The following is a 17,702-nucleotide window of genomic DNA, read 5'->3' as shown; positions in this document are numbered from 1 at the left end:
CAGATGTCTTTTACCAAATGTAGATTATTGATTCCTTCCAAACATTTTATCTGATTCTTTCCTAATGTGGAGAAATTGTCACTTTTTTCTTCATTTCTGTCAATGAATTTCTATTTGTAAGTATGTGGAAATTGAATTTTTAAAATATTTTCAGCCCTCGCCTGTGTGGCTCAGTTGGTTGCCAGTCATCCAGTGTACAAAAAAGTTGCTGGTTCAATTCCCAGTTAGGACACATGCCCGGGTTGCAGGCTCCATCCCCAGTAGGGGGCACAACGATGTTGTTTTTTCTCTGTCCCTCTCCCCCACTCTCTTAAAAAAAAAAAATCAATAAAAATATTTTAAAACACATTTTCAGTGTACTTTAGAAGGAGTTATTTAAGGTATAACTCCTTTAATCTAATAACACCTATTTATTATTTATTAACTTTTGTTGTTGTTGTTAATCCTCACCTGAGGATCCCCCCCCCCCTTTTTTTTTTTAGCGAGAGTGGGAAGGAGGAAAGAATGGGGAGGGAGGAAAAGAGAAAGGGAAACATCCATGTGAGAGAGACATCAATTGGTTGCCTCCTGCATGTGGCACAGCTGGGGCTGGGGGTTTAACCTGCCACCCAGGTACGTATCCTTAACCAGGAATCAAACCCCTGACCCTTCAGTGCATGGGCCGATGCATTAACCACTAAACACACAGCCAGGGTGACATTTTTTTATTAAGATACTATGAGCCAGTTCCTATGTTCAATCTTTTACATATATTATTTCTAATTCTCACAGTCACTTGCAAGATAATTGCTATTCCCAAGTTGAAGCTTAAAGTGGTTAAATAGCATATCTAAAGTCATGGGGCGGTGACAGAGGTAGGATCAAATCTACTCCAAAGTGATCTTTCCAATCTTATATCCTTATTCCTTTAGAAGACATTATACTATTCAAACACCAACTGAAAGATAAATGTTTCATCTTTATTAAGGTCACAAAAATAACGAGGACATTTTAGATTTTAATGCAAATCATAGTAGGTATGATGAGGTTTTTATATTTTGCCTCATTATGTGAACTTAACTCCGAGCCTAAAAGAGAGTTGTACCCTCAACTTGACAAATAAATAGGTATTTCTTAATTTTTCACTTTCAGGGGAAATCATATTCTACATATCCTGGGAAAGCTTAATTGAACAAACTTACGGCCTTTAAATGCTTTTTTAAAGTTTTTGTTTGGTTTTGGTATCATAATTTTTTTTTAAATATATTTTTATTGATTTTTTTTACAGAGAGAAAGGGAGAGGGATAGAGAGTTAGAAACATCGATGAGCGAGAAACACGGATCAGCTGCCTCCTGCACACCCCCCACTGGGATGTGCCCACAACCAAGGCACATGCCCTTGACCGGAATCGAACCTGGGACCCTTGAGTCCGCAGGCTGACGCTCTATCCACTGAGCCAAACCGGTCAGGGCTTGGTATCATAATTTTAACACAGCAGTGAATTGATGAGGAAATCTTGTATTTTCATAGGCTTTGTGTTGACTGACAAATAAATAGACATAACATTTGAATCAGTTTCAGATAATCTCCAGAGGGAATGTCTAAAATGCCAACTCAGGGTTATGCCACGTAATTCTTAATAAGAAACAATGGAATGATAATTGTTTCAGCATGAGAATTACTTATATCTAATGTGAAAAAGAATTGAAGGTGCAGTCATGAAATTTTGAAGTCCCAAGAGTGAATAACACCTGGAATCTTCACTTTTCCACACACTGATTCTTTTTGTAGCCTCAGCCAAACAGCAAATATAAGACTAGCATGTGCCGAGATCTAAGACAGCAAGGAGGGTGTCCACGAGGAACAAACTGTACTTTTGCCCATTCTCAGGAAGAGCTTGAAAAGTAAGTTATGAGAATTCTGTTGCATATGGGTTTAATTGTGGGCCATTATGAAAGTGTTAGATACAATCTTAAAGTTTGTGATGAGTTTTCACGATGGAATTAACTACCTTGTTGCTTCTGGGAGCAAGGTTAACGTGAGTTAACCAGCTGAAATACATGTTTCTGCTAAGCACCTGTGTACAATGAAAATACTCCTATGTGCAATCTTATTTGCTCCAGTTCACTTGAAGATAACAGCAAAGGCCCAGGTAAATGGTAATGCAGATTTTCTTTTTATGACTTTTGGTCTTATTTTAACAGCCTTTTTATGTATCTTTTCCTTTTCTCTTCTCCTATGGGTAATTCCTTTTTCTAGGTCCATTTACCCCAAACATAAAAGTAAATGGGTAAAAGCTATTTTATTTTATTATTTTTAAAAATATTTTTTATTGCTTTGAGAGAGGAAGGGAGAGGGAGAGAGAGAAACATCGATGATGAGAGAATCATTGATCAGCTGCCTCCTGCACGCCCCCTACTGGGGATTGAGCCTGCAACCTGTGCATGTGCCCTTCACCAGAATCAAACCTGGGACCCTTCAGTCCAGAGGCCGATGCTCTATCCACTGAGCCAAACCAGCTAGGGCCTGACTATCAACTTTTAATGGACCTTTCCCTTTTGTTTTTAGACACTTTAAACTCAGTTTGAGCTCATTTTCTAGTCCTATGCACCCTCCTCTTCTACCTTCCATTCTACTCTGCCCCAGTGTTCCCTGAGCCAGCCAGTTAATTCATGTCATGTTATAAGAATCATCTTTGTGTCAGTTTTCTTTCACCTGCTTGTCTTAGTCACTAAGTTCTATCAGTTCCTATATATTTCTCAGTTCTTCCTTCATCTTCCCATTCTTATAGTCCAAACTATCATCCCCTCTGCCCCCTTCTTTTAATCCTCGCCTGAGGATATTTTTCCCATTGATTTTGTTTTTTAAGAGAAAGTGGTAGGAAGGTGGTGGGGGAATGAGAGAAACATCGATATGAGAGAGATTGATTGCCTCCTGCACTCATCCCGACCAGGGCCAGGATCAAACCCGTCACCCAGGTATATGCCTAGACCGGAAATGGAACCTGCAACCCTTTGGTCTGAGGGCCGAAGCTCTACCCACCAGGGCTGTCATCCCCTTTTCTTGTACACAGTTGCCTCCTAACTAGTTTTCTTCTTTAAAAAAATATATTTTATTACTGATTTTTTTTACAGAGAGGAAGGGAGAAGGATAGAGTTAGAAACATCGATGAGAGAGAAACATCCATCAGCTGCCTCCCACTGGGGATGTGCCCGCAACCAAGGTACATGCCCTTGACTGGAATCGAACCTGGGACCCTTCAGTCCGCAAGCCGACGCTCTATCCACTGAGCCAAACCGGTCAGGGCCTAACTAGTTTTCTTACAGCCACTGTTGCCCACCCCAATCTCATTGTTTCCCACAAAATAGGGAGAACTTTGCCATAAGACTCATTGTAGGTACTTAGGTATTTTCTCATTACTATATGGATAAAGGTGTAAAATCTAGATTGTGGCTCTAAGACCTTGCATCATCTAGTCTGTGCCTACCTTTCTGATAATCATCTCATAAACTAATCTGTTTATTAAAAATGAGTTTTAATTTTTTTATTTCTTTTTTGTTGTTGTTAATCCTCACCCGAGGGTATTTTTCCATTGATTTTTTTTAGGAAGAATAGAAGAGAGAGGAAGAGACAGAGAGAAACATTGATGTGAGAGAGACACATCAATTGGTTGCCTCCTGCATGTGCCCCCAACTAGGGCCCAGTCAGGGAGAAGCCTGCAACCGAGGTATGTGCTCTTGACCGGAATCGAACCCGAGACCCTTTGGTCCGCAGTCCGATGCTCTATCCGCTGAGCCAAGCCAGCTAAGGCAGTGTTTTCCTTTCTTTAAAATTATGTAATTAACAAATTTTTAACAACAGAATTTTTTCAACTCTTGTATACCTTTCTCTTTATATTCCCAATTAAATTTTATATGGTTTATTTCATTTTTATTTAGTGAACTTTATATTCCAGATAGACAAAATTTTCAAAAGGATCTCTTCCCACTCCCTCAGAAGCCTTCTTTGGATGCATGTGTACTTTGCTTGCTATTAAATATGTGCCTATATGTACAGGTGTCTGTGTGTAGGTGAATGGCATATGTATTTTCATGTGGCACCTATTAGAGCAGAGTTTGATATAGACCGTATATGATATTTAGCTGAAGAAACTTTCAAAACTGTTTCCTTCTTTTTAAATCTTTTCCCATTGTCTTTTTTTTTTTAAGATATAGTGAAATAGTCATCAATACATTAATTGTTTTTAAAACAGGTATCGATTAAGGAACAAAAAGATCAATGCAACTGTAAGAACATTTCCTCTTCTAAATAAAGTTGGTGTAAGCAACACTGTCACAACCACAGCCGGAAATGTCATTTCTGTCATAGGAAGTACTGAAGCAACGGGGAAAATTGTTCCAAGTACAAATGGAATTTCCAATGCAGAAAACAGTGTTTCCCAGCTAATCCCACGTAATACTGACAGTGCATTAAGAGCTCTGGAGACTGTGAAGAAAGTGGGGAAGGTTGGCACTAATGGTCAGAATGCTGCTGGGCCTTCTTCAGAGTCAGTAACTGAAAAGTAAGTAGTAGGTAAAAATGCTTAATATGAGTTACTTAGACTTTGTAGAAATGCCTGAGTATTTTTATTTTTCCTGAGGAAAAGCAGTTAGTAGAAGTTTTATGTAGAATGTGTCATGTAGAAACAGTATGAAATTCCAAAATAATTTGAGTGCTAGTCCTGGCTCTGTAACTGAATAGCTTTGTGACCTTGGGAAGTTACTTTAACTTGGTTTTGTTTCTCTCAATCATAAACTGAAGAGGTTGGACCACAATTAATTTTTTTCACACCTTCTTTCCTTAAACTTGAGGGTTGAGTCCATAGAGTTGCCAGAAAGGAATTAAGTAGAAACCTAAGCAGGTGAGAGGCTTGAGCTTCCAGCTCCTGCTTTAATGAGAACAGTTCTAGTCTATATTCTGTAATGGTGTATAGAAATTAAGAGGGAAATCTTTGGAGCCAAACTCTCTGGGTTCAAATTCTGGCTGTTACTTAATCTGTTTTCCTCAGTTTACTCATCCATAGAATTAGTATAATAATAGTACCTACTACTATTGTGAAGATAAAATGACTTAATACTGCAGTGTGCTTTGAACAACACCTGCCACGTAGCATTTAATAAATATCTGTCATTATTATCATTATTATTGCCTCCATTATTGTTGGATTTCAGCATAAGATTTAATTTGGCAAAGGGGTTTTGGTGCTTTAAGAAAAAATTTTAAAACTTTCAGATGATCTGAAAAGTTCCACCTCTAAAATTTCATGCTTTGTTATTCTTTTATTTTAAAATCCAAGTTAAAGCATGTTCAGATTTTGTCACCCATATCTAGTGTGTCAATATCTAGTATATACCTTCTAGGAAAAAAACTTTATGCTAGGTTTATGCTAGGCACTCAGTAAACTGCTGGTGGTTTCATATAATAAATGATGGGTAAGTAAGCATTTATATTTTTTTATTTCTGCAGTTAGCATGTCATAGGGGAATTTGTTTGTTAAACGATCATTATACTCTTACCTCGGGGAGATTTCAGAAATTATATATATCAGACAACATTGTCTAGTTAGCAAATGTTACTTGCGCACTCATTCTGAATTCTGTTCTTGGCACTCTTGAAAATACATGAGATGTATAAGATGTCTGTCTTGTAAAAACAAGATGATACAGTTTTGAAGACAGCATTTACATAAATGAAGCAACACTGGAGCTGCACACAAAAGGCCACATAGTGTATATCTCCATTTATTTGAGTGTCCAGAGCAGGCAAGTCTGTATAGACAGAATGTAGATCGGTGGCTCCTAGGGGCTGGGGCTGGGAAAAGGGAATGGGGAGCGAATACTAATGAGTACAGGTTTCTCTTGGTGTTGATGAAAATGTTTCAAAAATAGATAATGCTAATAGTTGTATATTGTGAATATACCAGAAATCACTTAAGTGCATACTTTAAAAGGGTAAATTATATCTCATTTTAAATATGATGGACCAGGAAGAAACTTTTAAAATAAATTAATACAAATAAGTAAATCATATATTTATTCAATCAAGAATTATGGGTCTTCTATGTGCCAAACACCAGGCCAGCTGGTGTAGTAATGATAATGAACTGGATATACTTCCTGCCTCTAACGGTCTTCTCGTGTAGTTTAAGAGACAGATGTAATATATAATATATTGTGAAAGGTACTGTAATGGAGTTGTGTTCCAAGTGTTTTTGGACATTAAAAAAAGAGTAACTGATTCTGCAGGGAGTTACTGTGAAAGGATTCTCAGATGTTAAGACAATGAGCTGGTTCCAAAAATATGGATAGTTAGGAAGGAGTGGCTTCATCAGTAGAAGGGGCACAGCTAAGAGCATGTCTGTATGAGAGGGGCTGCAGCAAAGGAGAGCCTAGAATCCGGAAAGTCATCCACAGCTATAGCCATCTAGCTGTCTGACTGAAAGTTGGTTTTTTCTTAAGTCTGAATTGTTGGGGCAGCTTACAGGATTTCTTGAGCCCATGAACTTTGTCATGGATTTTGATGTCTTTTTCTTGATACATCTAAGAATTTTTCATCTCAAAGTACTGACCCATATTTACAGTATATAACATTTTGATATGAAAGGATCAGATAATCTTTGTAAAAACACTTAACATATTCCTAGAGTGCTCTCAATAATTGCTCAGTAAGTGTTATTCGTTATAGGAAATTCTCATCATTTCCTTTGTTGCCTTTATTATTTTACTTCAAAGACTAAATATAGCTCTAAAATATCTTTGAACTCGATAAGTCGGTATATTTCTATCAAATATTACCCCACTGTTCTTTATTTCCTACATTTTAATACCCAATTACACATAGAAGTAAACATTTACTGGACTTAAAGGCAGCACATTCTCCTTGTTGTTGCTACTCCAGCTTTAAAGGGGCTTCTCTAGTTTGAGAAAACCCTTCTAATTTAGTTGAGATACAGCATATTGAATTTCTGTATCATTAATAAGATCATTTCCTTGAGTCACCACATGTCAAGCTCTGCTAAAGTTTGGCTTTTTTTTTCATAATGTTTTAATTTTTCAGTTACAGTTGATATACAATATTAGATTCAAGTGTACAACATAGTGATTAGATATTTATATAATTTACAAAGTGATCCCCCCATCTTTCACCATTCATGCACAGGTGGCATCCCTTGGCCTGGCTGGCAATCAGGGCCAATCGGGGCAGACTGGCCAGGGGGAGGGACCGCGGAAGGTTGGCTGTGGGAGTGCACTGACCACAAGGGCAGCTCCTGCGTTGAGCATCTGCCCCCTGGTGGTCAGGTCACATCATAGTGGCCAGTCGTCCAGTCCTAACAGCAGCTTAGGCTTTTATATATATAGATGATATACTTTACATGCTCGTGACTATTTTGTAACTACCAATTTATACTTCTTAATCCCTTCCCCTTTTTATCCATCACCCCAATTCCCCTTCCATTTGGCAAGCATCAAAATGTTCTCTGTATCTATGAGTTTGCTTCTGTTTTGTTTGTTTATTTATTTTTGCTTTTTTTAGATTCCACATATAAGTAAAATCATATGGTATTTGTCTTTATCTGACTTATTTTACTTAGCATACATAATACCCTCTGGGTCCATCCATGTTCCTGCAGATGGCAAGATTTCATTCTTTTTTTTTTTTTAACTGAGTAATATTCCATTGTATATATGTACCACTTCTTCTTCATTCATCTATTGAGGGGCACTTAGGTTGCTTCCATATCTTGACTGTTATAAATAATGCTGCAATGAACATATGGGTGCATATGTCTTTTCTAATTAGTGTTTGGATTTCTTTGGGTAAATACCCAGAGTGGAATTGCTGGGTCCTTCTTTGTCTTTTGTAGCCTTTGTTTTAAATTCTGTTTTGTCTAGTATAAGTATTACTACCCTAGCTTTTGTTTGTTTTTATTTTTATGAAATATCTTTCTCCATCCCTTTACTTTCAGTCTGTGTGTGCCTTTCCAACTGAAGTGAGTCTCTTGTAGAAAACATATGAAGGGTCTTATTTTCTTATTCATTTAGCCACCCTGTGTCTTTTGGTTGGAGCATTTAATCCATTTACACTTAAGGTAATTGTTGCTAGATGTGTAGTTATTGCCATTTTATTATTCATATTAGAGGCCTAGTGCATGAAATTCGTGCACTCGGGGGAAGACGGCTTGTGCCCTCGCGCAGTCCGGGGGCCTCGCTGCTGCTTAGCACTGCTGTGGAGGTGGGAGAGGCTCTATGCTCACCAGCTGTCAACCCAGCTTCTGGCTGAGCAGCGCTCCCCCTGTTGGAGCACACTGACCACCAGGGGGCAGCTCCTGCCTTGAGCATCTGCCCCCTGGTAGTCAGTGTGCGTCATAGCAACCGGTCATTCCGCAGTTTGGTCTATTTGCATATTACCCTTTTATTATATAGGATTTTTTAAATCTTTTTCTTCTATTCTTAAAGTAAGTCCCTTTAACATTTCTCCTAATACTGGTTTGGTGGTGGTGGTGCACTTTTAGCTTTGTCTTATCTGGGAAAAGTTTGACTTTTTAAATTTTTACATTTTAAATTTATATTTATTGAATTTAGAGAGGGGGAAGAAAAGAGATAGAGAGACTTCGATTTGTTGTTCCACATATTTATGCATTCATTGGTTGATTCTTGTATGTGCCCTGACCTGAGGGCTAAACCTGCAACCTGGTCAGGGCTAAAACTTTGACTTCTTAATCCTACCAGACCTGAGGCTCTGAACCTAACTGTCCCCTATACCTGAGCTCCTGAGCATTAAAGAGAAAAAAACAACATGATATAGAAAAATGTTAGTTACATGCAAACAAGTGGTTAGAATAAGATGGAACTTGGAGACATTGTAGAAAATAGGTCTACCTTTCATCTGCCTTTCATCTAGCGCCAATATTTCACCTTTGTGAGGAAATTACCGAAAAATCAGTCTGGTAGGGTTAAAAGCCATGATGAGGTCCTGTGGGGCTGATTGCTTGGTGACTCAACAAAGAAAATCCTTTGTGGGTTTTTTTTTTTTTTAAGATAAAAGGTTTGCGTATGTTGTGTTAATTTAATGAGTAGATATTTCATTGGAGTTTTGCTCATCCAACAGATATTTACTACATGGCAAGAACGATTTCATTTGTCCAACAAATGTTTATTTAGTGCCTTCTGTGTGCCAGGAACTGTTCTAAGTCCTGGAGAGATAGCAGTTAACAAAATGGCTGTTCCTCTGTGTGTTTATATTTCAGCTAAGCTAACTCTTAACAGAACAACCCTTTTCATGTCTGTCTTCTTTGTCCCTAAGAATACTACTGGTAGACTATGTTGTTTCTGTTGAGAACTTACTGAAAAAGGAATTTTTAAAATTTTTCAATAGGAAAAACTTTTGTTCAAAGGCAAGTGAAAGAGACTGATGGGTCACATTAGTGCCTGGGATTTGTTTGTATTTCTTTTTGTTCTTATCAGAGATCTGTCACGATGCTGCTGTGAGTTAGCAATGTTAGGTGGCAATGAAGTTCATTTTCTTAGTTGTTACTATGGAAATTCCTAAAGTATCTTTCTATTAGTTGTTTTGCTATATAATTACAAAAAATGCCTACTGAGGAAGACTTAAGAGTCATAGACAGTGATTCATCATTTGCTTTCTGTTAAATTTTCTCTCCAGTAAAATTGGTTCTCCACCCAAGACTCCTGTAAGCAGTGTAGCAGCTACCTCAGCTGGGCCCTCTAATGTTGGAACAGAACTGAATTCTGTGCCTCCAAAATCCAGCCCATTTATAACTAGAGTACCAGTATATCCTCAGCATTCTGAAAACATTCAGTATTTTCAAGATCCAAGAACTCAGATACCCTTTGAAGTCCCACAGTACCCACAGACAGGTAAGTAATTTTAGACAGTTCTAAGAAAAAAAGAAACTGTAATATAACATTTGTTGCCCTTAGATAAGTAAGTTAATAATTTATGTCTATCTAGAATATTTGCACTTAAAAAATAATCCTTTGGACTTCATGACCCCTAAATTTCTTTTTTGCCCTAAGAATATATAATTCTACATACAAATAGTTTTAGAGTTGTCATTCTTATGAACTAAATATAGGGTCCATAGAAGAGCTTCAGGGAGTTCTGTAAATCCCCTGAAATGATATACAAAATGTTTGATTTATATATTTAGGTGTAATTTTGGAAAGACAACACACAACTTATATAGATTTTGAAAAAGGTTTTAACCTCGGCTCCCAACAAGGTTAAGAATCGAAGATGTAATTATAATTACTTAATTCAAAACCTGTGGGAATAGATGCCCTAGAAGGAAATGTACCAACCATCTGTTAATAGCTGTATCATGTGTTTTTAGAGAACAAAGTAATGAATGTTAATGATTTTCATATAGTGGTGTCTTGAGAGGGTATAGCTTCTTTCAAAAGCAGGGGTAACTAAAGTAAGGTCAAAGCTTATTTTATTTTCCCACATTAAAGATTGCTTTAGACTTATACCATTATAAAATGTTGAATTTTACTAAGATTTTACTAAGATTACATTAAATATTCCTCTTTCCAATTTTTAAGGATACTACCCACCACCTCCAACGGTACCAGCTGGTGTGGCTCCCTGTGTTCCTCGCTTTGTGAGGTCCAATAATGTTCCAGAGTCCTCCCTCCCACCTGCTTCCATGCCATATGCCGATCATTACAGTACATTTTCCCCTCGAGATCGAATGAATTCTCCTTACCAACCTCCTCCTCCGCAGCCATATGGACCAGTTCCTCCAGTACCTTCTGGAATGTATGCTCCTGTGTACGACAGTAGGCGCATCTGGCGTCCACCTATGTACCAACGAGATGACATTATTAGAAGCAATTCTTTACCTCCTATGGATGTGATGCACTCGTCTGTCTATCAGACGTCTTTGCGAGAAAGATTTAACTCCTTAGATGGGTATTATTCAGTGGCTTGTCAGCAGCCAAGTGAACCAAGGACAACTGTGCCTTTACCAAGAGTAAGTGATGATGGAAATAGGAATGCTGCTGTAGTGTAATGGCTAAGAACCCAATGTCTGGTGTCAAACCACCCAGGTATATATCCTCGCTCCTCCACTTACTATGTGACGTATGGAAGTTACTTGACTTCTCTGTTAGTTTTTTCATCTGTTTGATGGAAATAATAGTAATACTTACCTCATAAGGCTGTTGTGAGGATTAAATCAGAAAAACAAAGCTCTTAGAACTGGACCTGATACATATTCATGCTCAGTAACTGTTGTTTGGATAGGAAACTGATGGGAAGATAAAAAGAAATCTTCAAAATACAGGAATAGGGTTTATTTTCAGTGTCCCCACATTCATACAAATGACTTTCCAAAACCCCAAAAGTGAGTGCTCAGATTTTACTTTAATATACCTTGACCCTTTCATTTAATTGTGTAAAGAATAGGCTAGGATGACTTCCCTATTGTATTTTTTGTCCCAAATATATAATAAATTGTTTATCTCCACAGAATATAATTAAATTTATTTACTGCTCCCTACATGATTAAGATTGTTTCTTTTATCCCCCCCCCCTTAGGATCCTTGTGGTCATTTGAAGACCAGTTGCGAGGAGCAGATAAGAAGAAAGCCAGAACAGTGGGCACAGTACCACACTCAGAAAGCACCTCTTGTCTCTCCAGCTCTTCCTGTGGCAACACAGTCTCCAACACCACCTTCTCCTCTGTTCAGTGTAGACTTTCGCACTGACGTAAGCAAGGTTTCAATCACTTGATGCAGGGATAGGTCAAACAACTGACTTCAGAGCACTCGTTCAATCAGGCTTAGCTATGGTGGCTATTCTGCAGTGGTTTGGTTCGCAGCTGAATTTAGTTCAACACGTTAAATTTGTAAGCATTATCGATAGATTTTATGAGACACTGAAGACCTTTAGGACACAGTCCCTTTTTCACCAAGAATTCAAAATCTTTTCAGCAATCTAGTTCTCATTATTTTTTATGGTTTTTATTAATAATAGCATTTATATCTGCCACTTATTGAGCACCTACTTGTGCCAGACATTGTACTAAGCATTTACATAATGTTATTTAATTCTCACAAAAACCTTAGAAGGTAGGTGCTATCCATATTGTGCAGGTTAGGAATCCTACCCAGAGAAGTTAAGTAATTTGCCCAACTAATAAATTCAGTCTATAAGTAGCTGAGATTTGAATCTTGGTTTACCTGAGATATTTCTTCCCTACTTTACAAAAGGTGCAGGAATGCCTACTGTATTATTCATGGTGTTTTACATCACTGTAAATTATTGTTCTTGCCATCGCAAAACAAGTTTTTAATATAAAAAGTTTTTTGAGTCCCTTCCTTATGAAAACTTTTAAACAAAAGTAGAGAGAATATATAATAAACCCCGTGTGCCCTCACCTGGATTCCACAGTTACCAACTCAGTGAACCTTATTTGAACCGCCTCTTCCAAATGGATTATTTTGAAATAATCCTAGACATCAAATATTTTCATCCATGCACATTTCTTTTTTTAGCTTTAAAAAAAAAATGTATTTATTGATTTTAGAGAGGGAAGGAGAGCGAGAAACAGAGATTAATTGACCCATCTATTTTATGCATTCATTGGTTGATTCTTGTATGTGCTCTATCTGGGGATCAAACCTGCAACCTTGGTGTATTGGAACGATGCTCTAAGCAACTGAGCGACCCAGCCAGGGCCCATCCATGGATATTGCAATAAACTATTGAATTTTAAAACTAGATCCAAATTTTTTTCATCAAACTTAGACTTCTTTTTTTAATATATTTTACTGATTTTTTACAGTTAGGAAGGGAAAGGGATAGAGAGTTAGAAACATCGATCAGGTGCCTCCTGCACACTCCCTACTGGGTATGTGCTCGCAACCAAGGTACATGCCCTTGACCGGAATCGAACCTGAGACCCTTGAGTCCGCAGGCTGACGCTCTTTTCATTGAGCCAAACCGGTTAGGGCCAAACTTAGGCTTCTTAAGACCAGGTAAATATCTTGAAAACAGAGTGATAGATTTGCCACTTGCTTAATAATAGAAAATTGGATTTACATTTTTTATACTATGCTTTTGAAAGTATTTCCCTGAGACTCAGATCTGCTATTAGTACTATGACTTGGGATAAGTACTTTAATCTTTTTGGCCTTGAGTTTCTTATCTATCTAATTAATAAACTAGATTTAATGATTCTTTCAACTTTAGTATTCTTGTTCTACAGTTATCCTTATAGTCTCTCTAAAATTTATCCACTTCCCCTTCTAGATCCAGAGCCTTGTTTGCATTATTTTTGTTCTTTATTTAATACTGTATGGTTTATCAGTTATGTTTCCTTATTTCCTTATTCTTTTCTCCAAACGATAAACTACTTTAGGGCATGGACTGTGATCTATGTGTATGTTTGTTTCCTTTTTTTTTCTTTTCTGGAGCACCTTATACCATGTTAGAGGCATGCTATAAATGATTTGTTGATTGGTTTTAATAGTATCAGTCAGGGATTCCTAATGAGCACTTAAAGACAAAGTAAAAGGAGAAGACATTCTATTTTAAAAATACTATGTGTTATTTATGACAGTTTTTTTAGTCACTGAAGTTTTAATTATTCACTATGAAGTCCTCTGTATTCTATAGTAGTTGCTTAATAGTTACAAGTGTATAAATGTAAGGTTTTTTTACTAATTGGCTGTGCCTTTTTCTATTTTTTAATCAGCTCTCTGACAGTGTGAGTGGGACAAAATTTGAAGAAGACCATCTTTCCCATTATTCTCCCTGGTCTTGTGGCACCATAGGCTCCTGTATAAATGTCATTGATTCAGAGCCCAGAGATGTGATTGCTAATTCAAATGCTGTGTTAATGGTATGATTCCAGGGGCTGGGAGGCTATTACGCATGTTGACTCAGGTTTTAGAATGTTTGAATACTTTCATCTTCATTGTTGCTATAAGTCTGAACTGAATTGAATTTAATGTTTTAATTATTTGAGCCCAGTTTGATGGTTTAAAATAGATGTTGGATTGTCATTGAGATCTACAGCTAGTGTTGAATTTCGCAGAAAACTTAATTATATGTCTTCTGAAAGCATGTGCTTGTAATACTAGCTGAAGTAATTGCCAGTAATCCTATTACTGATTTTCTTTGGTTTATGCAGGACCTAGACAGTGGAGATGTTAAGAGAAGAGTACATTTATTTGAAACTCAGAGAAGGACAAAAGAAGAAGACCCAATAATTCCTTTTAGTGATGGACCTATCATCTCAAAATGGGGTGCAATTTCCAGATCTTCCCGTACAGGTTACCATACCACGGATCCTGTCCAGGCCACTGCTTCCCAAGGAAGTGCGACTAAGCCCATCAGCATATCAGGTAACCCATTTAACTAATACCTCACCTGATATACTCTAGCACAGTGTTTTTGTTGTTGTTGTTTTGTTTTAATATATTTTTATTGATTTCAGAGAGGAAGGGAGAGAGAGATAGAAACATCAATGATGAGAGAAAATCATTGATCAGCTGTCGCCTGCACCCCCCTACCCCCACCCTGGGGATCTAGTTGGCAACCCGGGCATGTGCCCTTGATCAGAATTGAACCCAGGCTGCAGAACTTCAGTCTGCAGGCCGACGCTCTATCCACTGAGCCAAACCAGCTAGGGCAGCCCTGTTTTTTGAAATTTTATTTATTTATTTATTTATTTATTTATTTATTTATTTATTTTTCCCATCACCATTTATCTATCACCTCTATGCCCGCTTTCACCTCCACTCCCACCCCTCACCCCACAGTTACCACACTGTTGTCTGTGTCCATGAGCTTTCTCTCTGTCTCTCTCTCTCTCTCTCTCTTTTTTTTTCATCTCAGTTCCTCCTATCTCCCATCCCCCAGGCTGTCTGCCTGCTCTTTATTTATGAGTCTGTCTCTATTTTGCTTGGTAGCTCAGTTTGTTCATTAAATTCCACATATGGTACTTGTCTTTCTCTAACTGGCCTATTTCACTTAGCATAATGTTCTGCAGGTCCATCCATGCTGTTGGAAAGGATAAAGTTTTCTTCAGCGGGTTTTTTTTGTTGTTTTGTTGTTATCTTTAGCATTTTTTTTTTAATCCTCAATTTAACAACTCAGAATTAAATGGTTTAGCCAGGAGAACATGGCTCGTTGGATAAAATATGGATCTTTTGAAAAGTATCCCATTCATGCCCTAACCAGTTTGGCTCAGTGGATAGAGCGTCGGCCTGCTGACTGAAGGGTCCTGGGTTCGATTCCGGTCAAGGGCACATGCCTGGGTTGCAGTCTCGATCCCCAGTCACAGGCGTGCAGAGGCAGTGGGACAAAATTTGAAGAAGACCATCTTTTCAGAATTCTCTCTCATCATTGATATTTCTAGCTCTTCCTTCCTCTCTGAAATCAATAAAAACATATTAAAAATAATAATAAGTAAATCTTTTTTTAAAAAAGTATTCACATGTAGATACTGATTTTTCACTTTTCTGGTCATTGTTTCTTTCTACATTTCTGTAGATTATGTCCCTTATGTCAATGCTGTTGATTCAAGGTGGAGTTCTTATGGTAGTGAGTCCACATCATCAGCACACTATATCGAACGGTAAGGTTACTCTTAATTCTTTAGGATTTTCTATTCTCAGACTTGTATATATTCTCAGAGTACAGATTCTATCCCCAATTATTCATAAAATGTGCTTTGCTAGTTTTAACTATGTAACAAATTTCTGAAAAAATATTTACTTTTACATTTGGAATGATGACTGAAATTTTCAGGATTGATCTGTTACATAAAACATATGTAGAATATACTTATTACTGCTTCACTTATTTCACTTTTATTACAATAAACATGTTTCTCTTTAAAGGGACAGATTCGTTATTACTGATTTATCTTGTCATAGAAAGCATTCCAGTACTGGAGACCTTTTAAGCATTGAACTTCAGCAGGTAGGTTCTGTGTCACTCAGCTTTGACTTTTTAAAAAATAGAATGGTGGTTGGAAGCTAACTTTATTTTTCACCCCCGTCTAGGCCAAGAGTAACTCATTGCTTCTTCAGAGGGAGGCCAATGCTCTGGCCATGCAACAGAAGTGGAATTCCCTGGATGAAGGCCGTCACCTTACCTTAAATCTACTAAGCAAGGAAATTGAATTGAGAAATGGAGAGGTAAAGAAAGTGAGCCTACCAGCTTCATGTTTAAATGGATTTGTTGTTTGCTGTTGCTGTGCATAGGTTTATGTCCTTAGTGCATTTTAGTGTGCCTTTTTCTTACATGCTTGCTTTTAAAACTTAATAGTAGCAATAAAATTGTGGTCCCAGATTTCTTAAATAATTTTTTAGATCAATCATTGGGATTCCCACTTAAATTTAAAAGGGAAGCCCCCGTTTCCACAGGTATAAAATCGTTATTTTTTTTACATTACAGAGTGATTATACAGAAGATGCAACTGATACTAAGCCTGATAGGGATATTGAATTAGAGCTATCGGCACTTGACACTGATGAACCTGATGGACAGAGTGAACAAATTGAAGTAAGTAACACAGGTAGATGTTTAGGAGGCTTTATTCCATTGGCAACTAAAATAAAATACTTATACTGAAGGATTAACACTTTATTTTCTTAGGAGATCCTGGATATACAACTTGGTATCAGTTCTCAAAATGATCAGTTGCTGAATGGAACTGCAGTGGAAAATGGACATCCAGTCCAACCGCACCAAAAGGAGCCACTGGAGCAGAAGAGACAGAGTTTAGGTGAAGACCATGTGATTCTGTGAGTGTTAGACAGAAAATTCATAACCATGAATATGTAAAGTGAAATAGATGCGGTGTTTAATTTAATTCATTTTTGGCACTTTTTTATCCTGCGAGGGGAAGATCTTATGTAATGGGCAATGATTTTGGTCAGTCTAGATTTTTAGGAGAGAATAACTAAATTTGAACTAACAAAGTAGTCCATTTTAGTAGCCTGAAATTTACTTTTTGGGGGGGGTAAAAATTAGTCTTTGTGCTCTAGCATCAGGTTATACTCCTCAGTCTGAGGGTTTCCCTTTTTAAAAATCTTGGTACGAGAACTTGGTTTTAATATTGCCGCTGTGTATAATTACTGTAAAAAATATGGTCTAATCTTAAACTTGATAGTTTGTTAGCCTGAAATTACCCAGTATTTTTGTTATTGGAATAATAGAACATTTTTAGTGATCTCTGATACTTTTTAGTATTAAAGACATGCCTTCGAAGTTTGGTATAACTTTTCACATATGTATTAATTTTTCACTTAAAGCTAATTTGTTTTCAATGTCATTTATTTTTTTTTCTCAGGGAGGAGCAAAAAACAATTCTGCCGGTAACGGCTTGCTTTAGCCAGCCACTTCCAGTGTCCATTAGCAATGCAAGTTGCCTCCCCATCACCACATCTGTCAGCGTTGGCAACCTCATTCTGAAAACTCACGTTATGTCTGAAGATAAAAATGACTTTTTAAAACCTGTTGTTGCAAATGGGAAGATGATTAACAGCTGAAAGGAGATTCATCTTTCAAATTTGTGACCATACCATGGAAGCATTTACACTAGCTTTTTATATATATAATATATATTATATAATGTATATTTTTTTTAAAAAAAAGATATTACTGGGGGCATCCAGTTCCTGTGGACTCTTTGATACTTCAA

At 37.3% G+C, this 17,702-nt stretch overlaps 1 protein-coding gene across 1 annotated transcript in view; it reads left to right on the top strand.

Annotated features, from left to right (window-relative positions):
* RC3H2 (ring finger and CCCH-type domains 2) overlaps positions 1–17,702 on the top strand; it is a 37,016-nt gene extending 19,314 nt beyond the window's left edge. The window contains exons 9-21 of the mRNA XM_081104110.1: positions 1,772–1,884; positions 4,233–4,541; positions 9,683–9,897; positions 10,585–11,015; positions 11,582–11,752; positions 13,743–13,889; positions 14,181–14,394; positions 15,545–15,629; positions 15,931–15,976; positions 16,060–16,194; positions 16,454–16,561; positions 16,655–16,803; positions 17,352–17,702. Of these exons, the coding sequence (XP_080960236.1) occupies positions 1,772–1,884; positions 4,233–4,541; positions 9,683–9,897; positions 10,585–11,015; positions 11,582–11,752; positions 13,743–13,889; positions 14,181–14,394; positions 15,545–15,629; positions 15,931–15,976; positions 16,060–16,194; positions 16,454–16,561; positions 16,655–16,803; positions 17,352–17,550 (2,322 nt within the window). The 3' untranslated portion in view covers positions 17,551–17,702. The remainder of the gene's footprint in view (positions 1–1,771; positions 1,885–4,232; positions 4,542–9,682; positions 9,898–10,584; positions 11,016–11,581; positions 11,753–13,742; positions 13,890–14,180; positions 14,395–15,544; positions 15,630–15,930; positions 15,977–16,059; positions 16,195–16,453; positions 16,562–16,654; positions 16,804–17,351) is intronic.

Source organism: Myotis nattereri (genome assembly GCF_964212035.1).
Source record: "Myotis nattereri genome assembly, chromosome: 12".
NCBI lineage: Eukaryota > Metazoa > Chordata > Mammalia > Chiroptera > Vespertilionidae > Myotis > Myotis nattereri.
The sequence above is the reverse complement of the archived record's forward strand: the minus strand, read 5'-3'. Positions and strand labels throughout refer to the sequence as shown.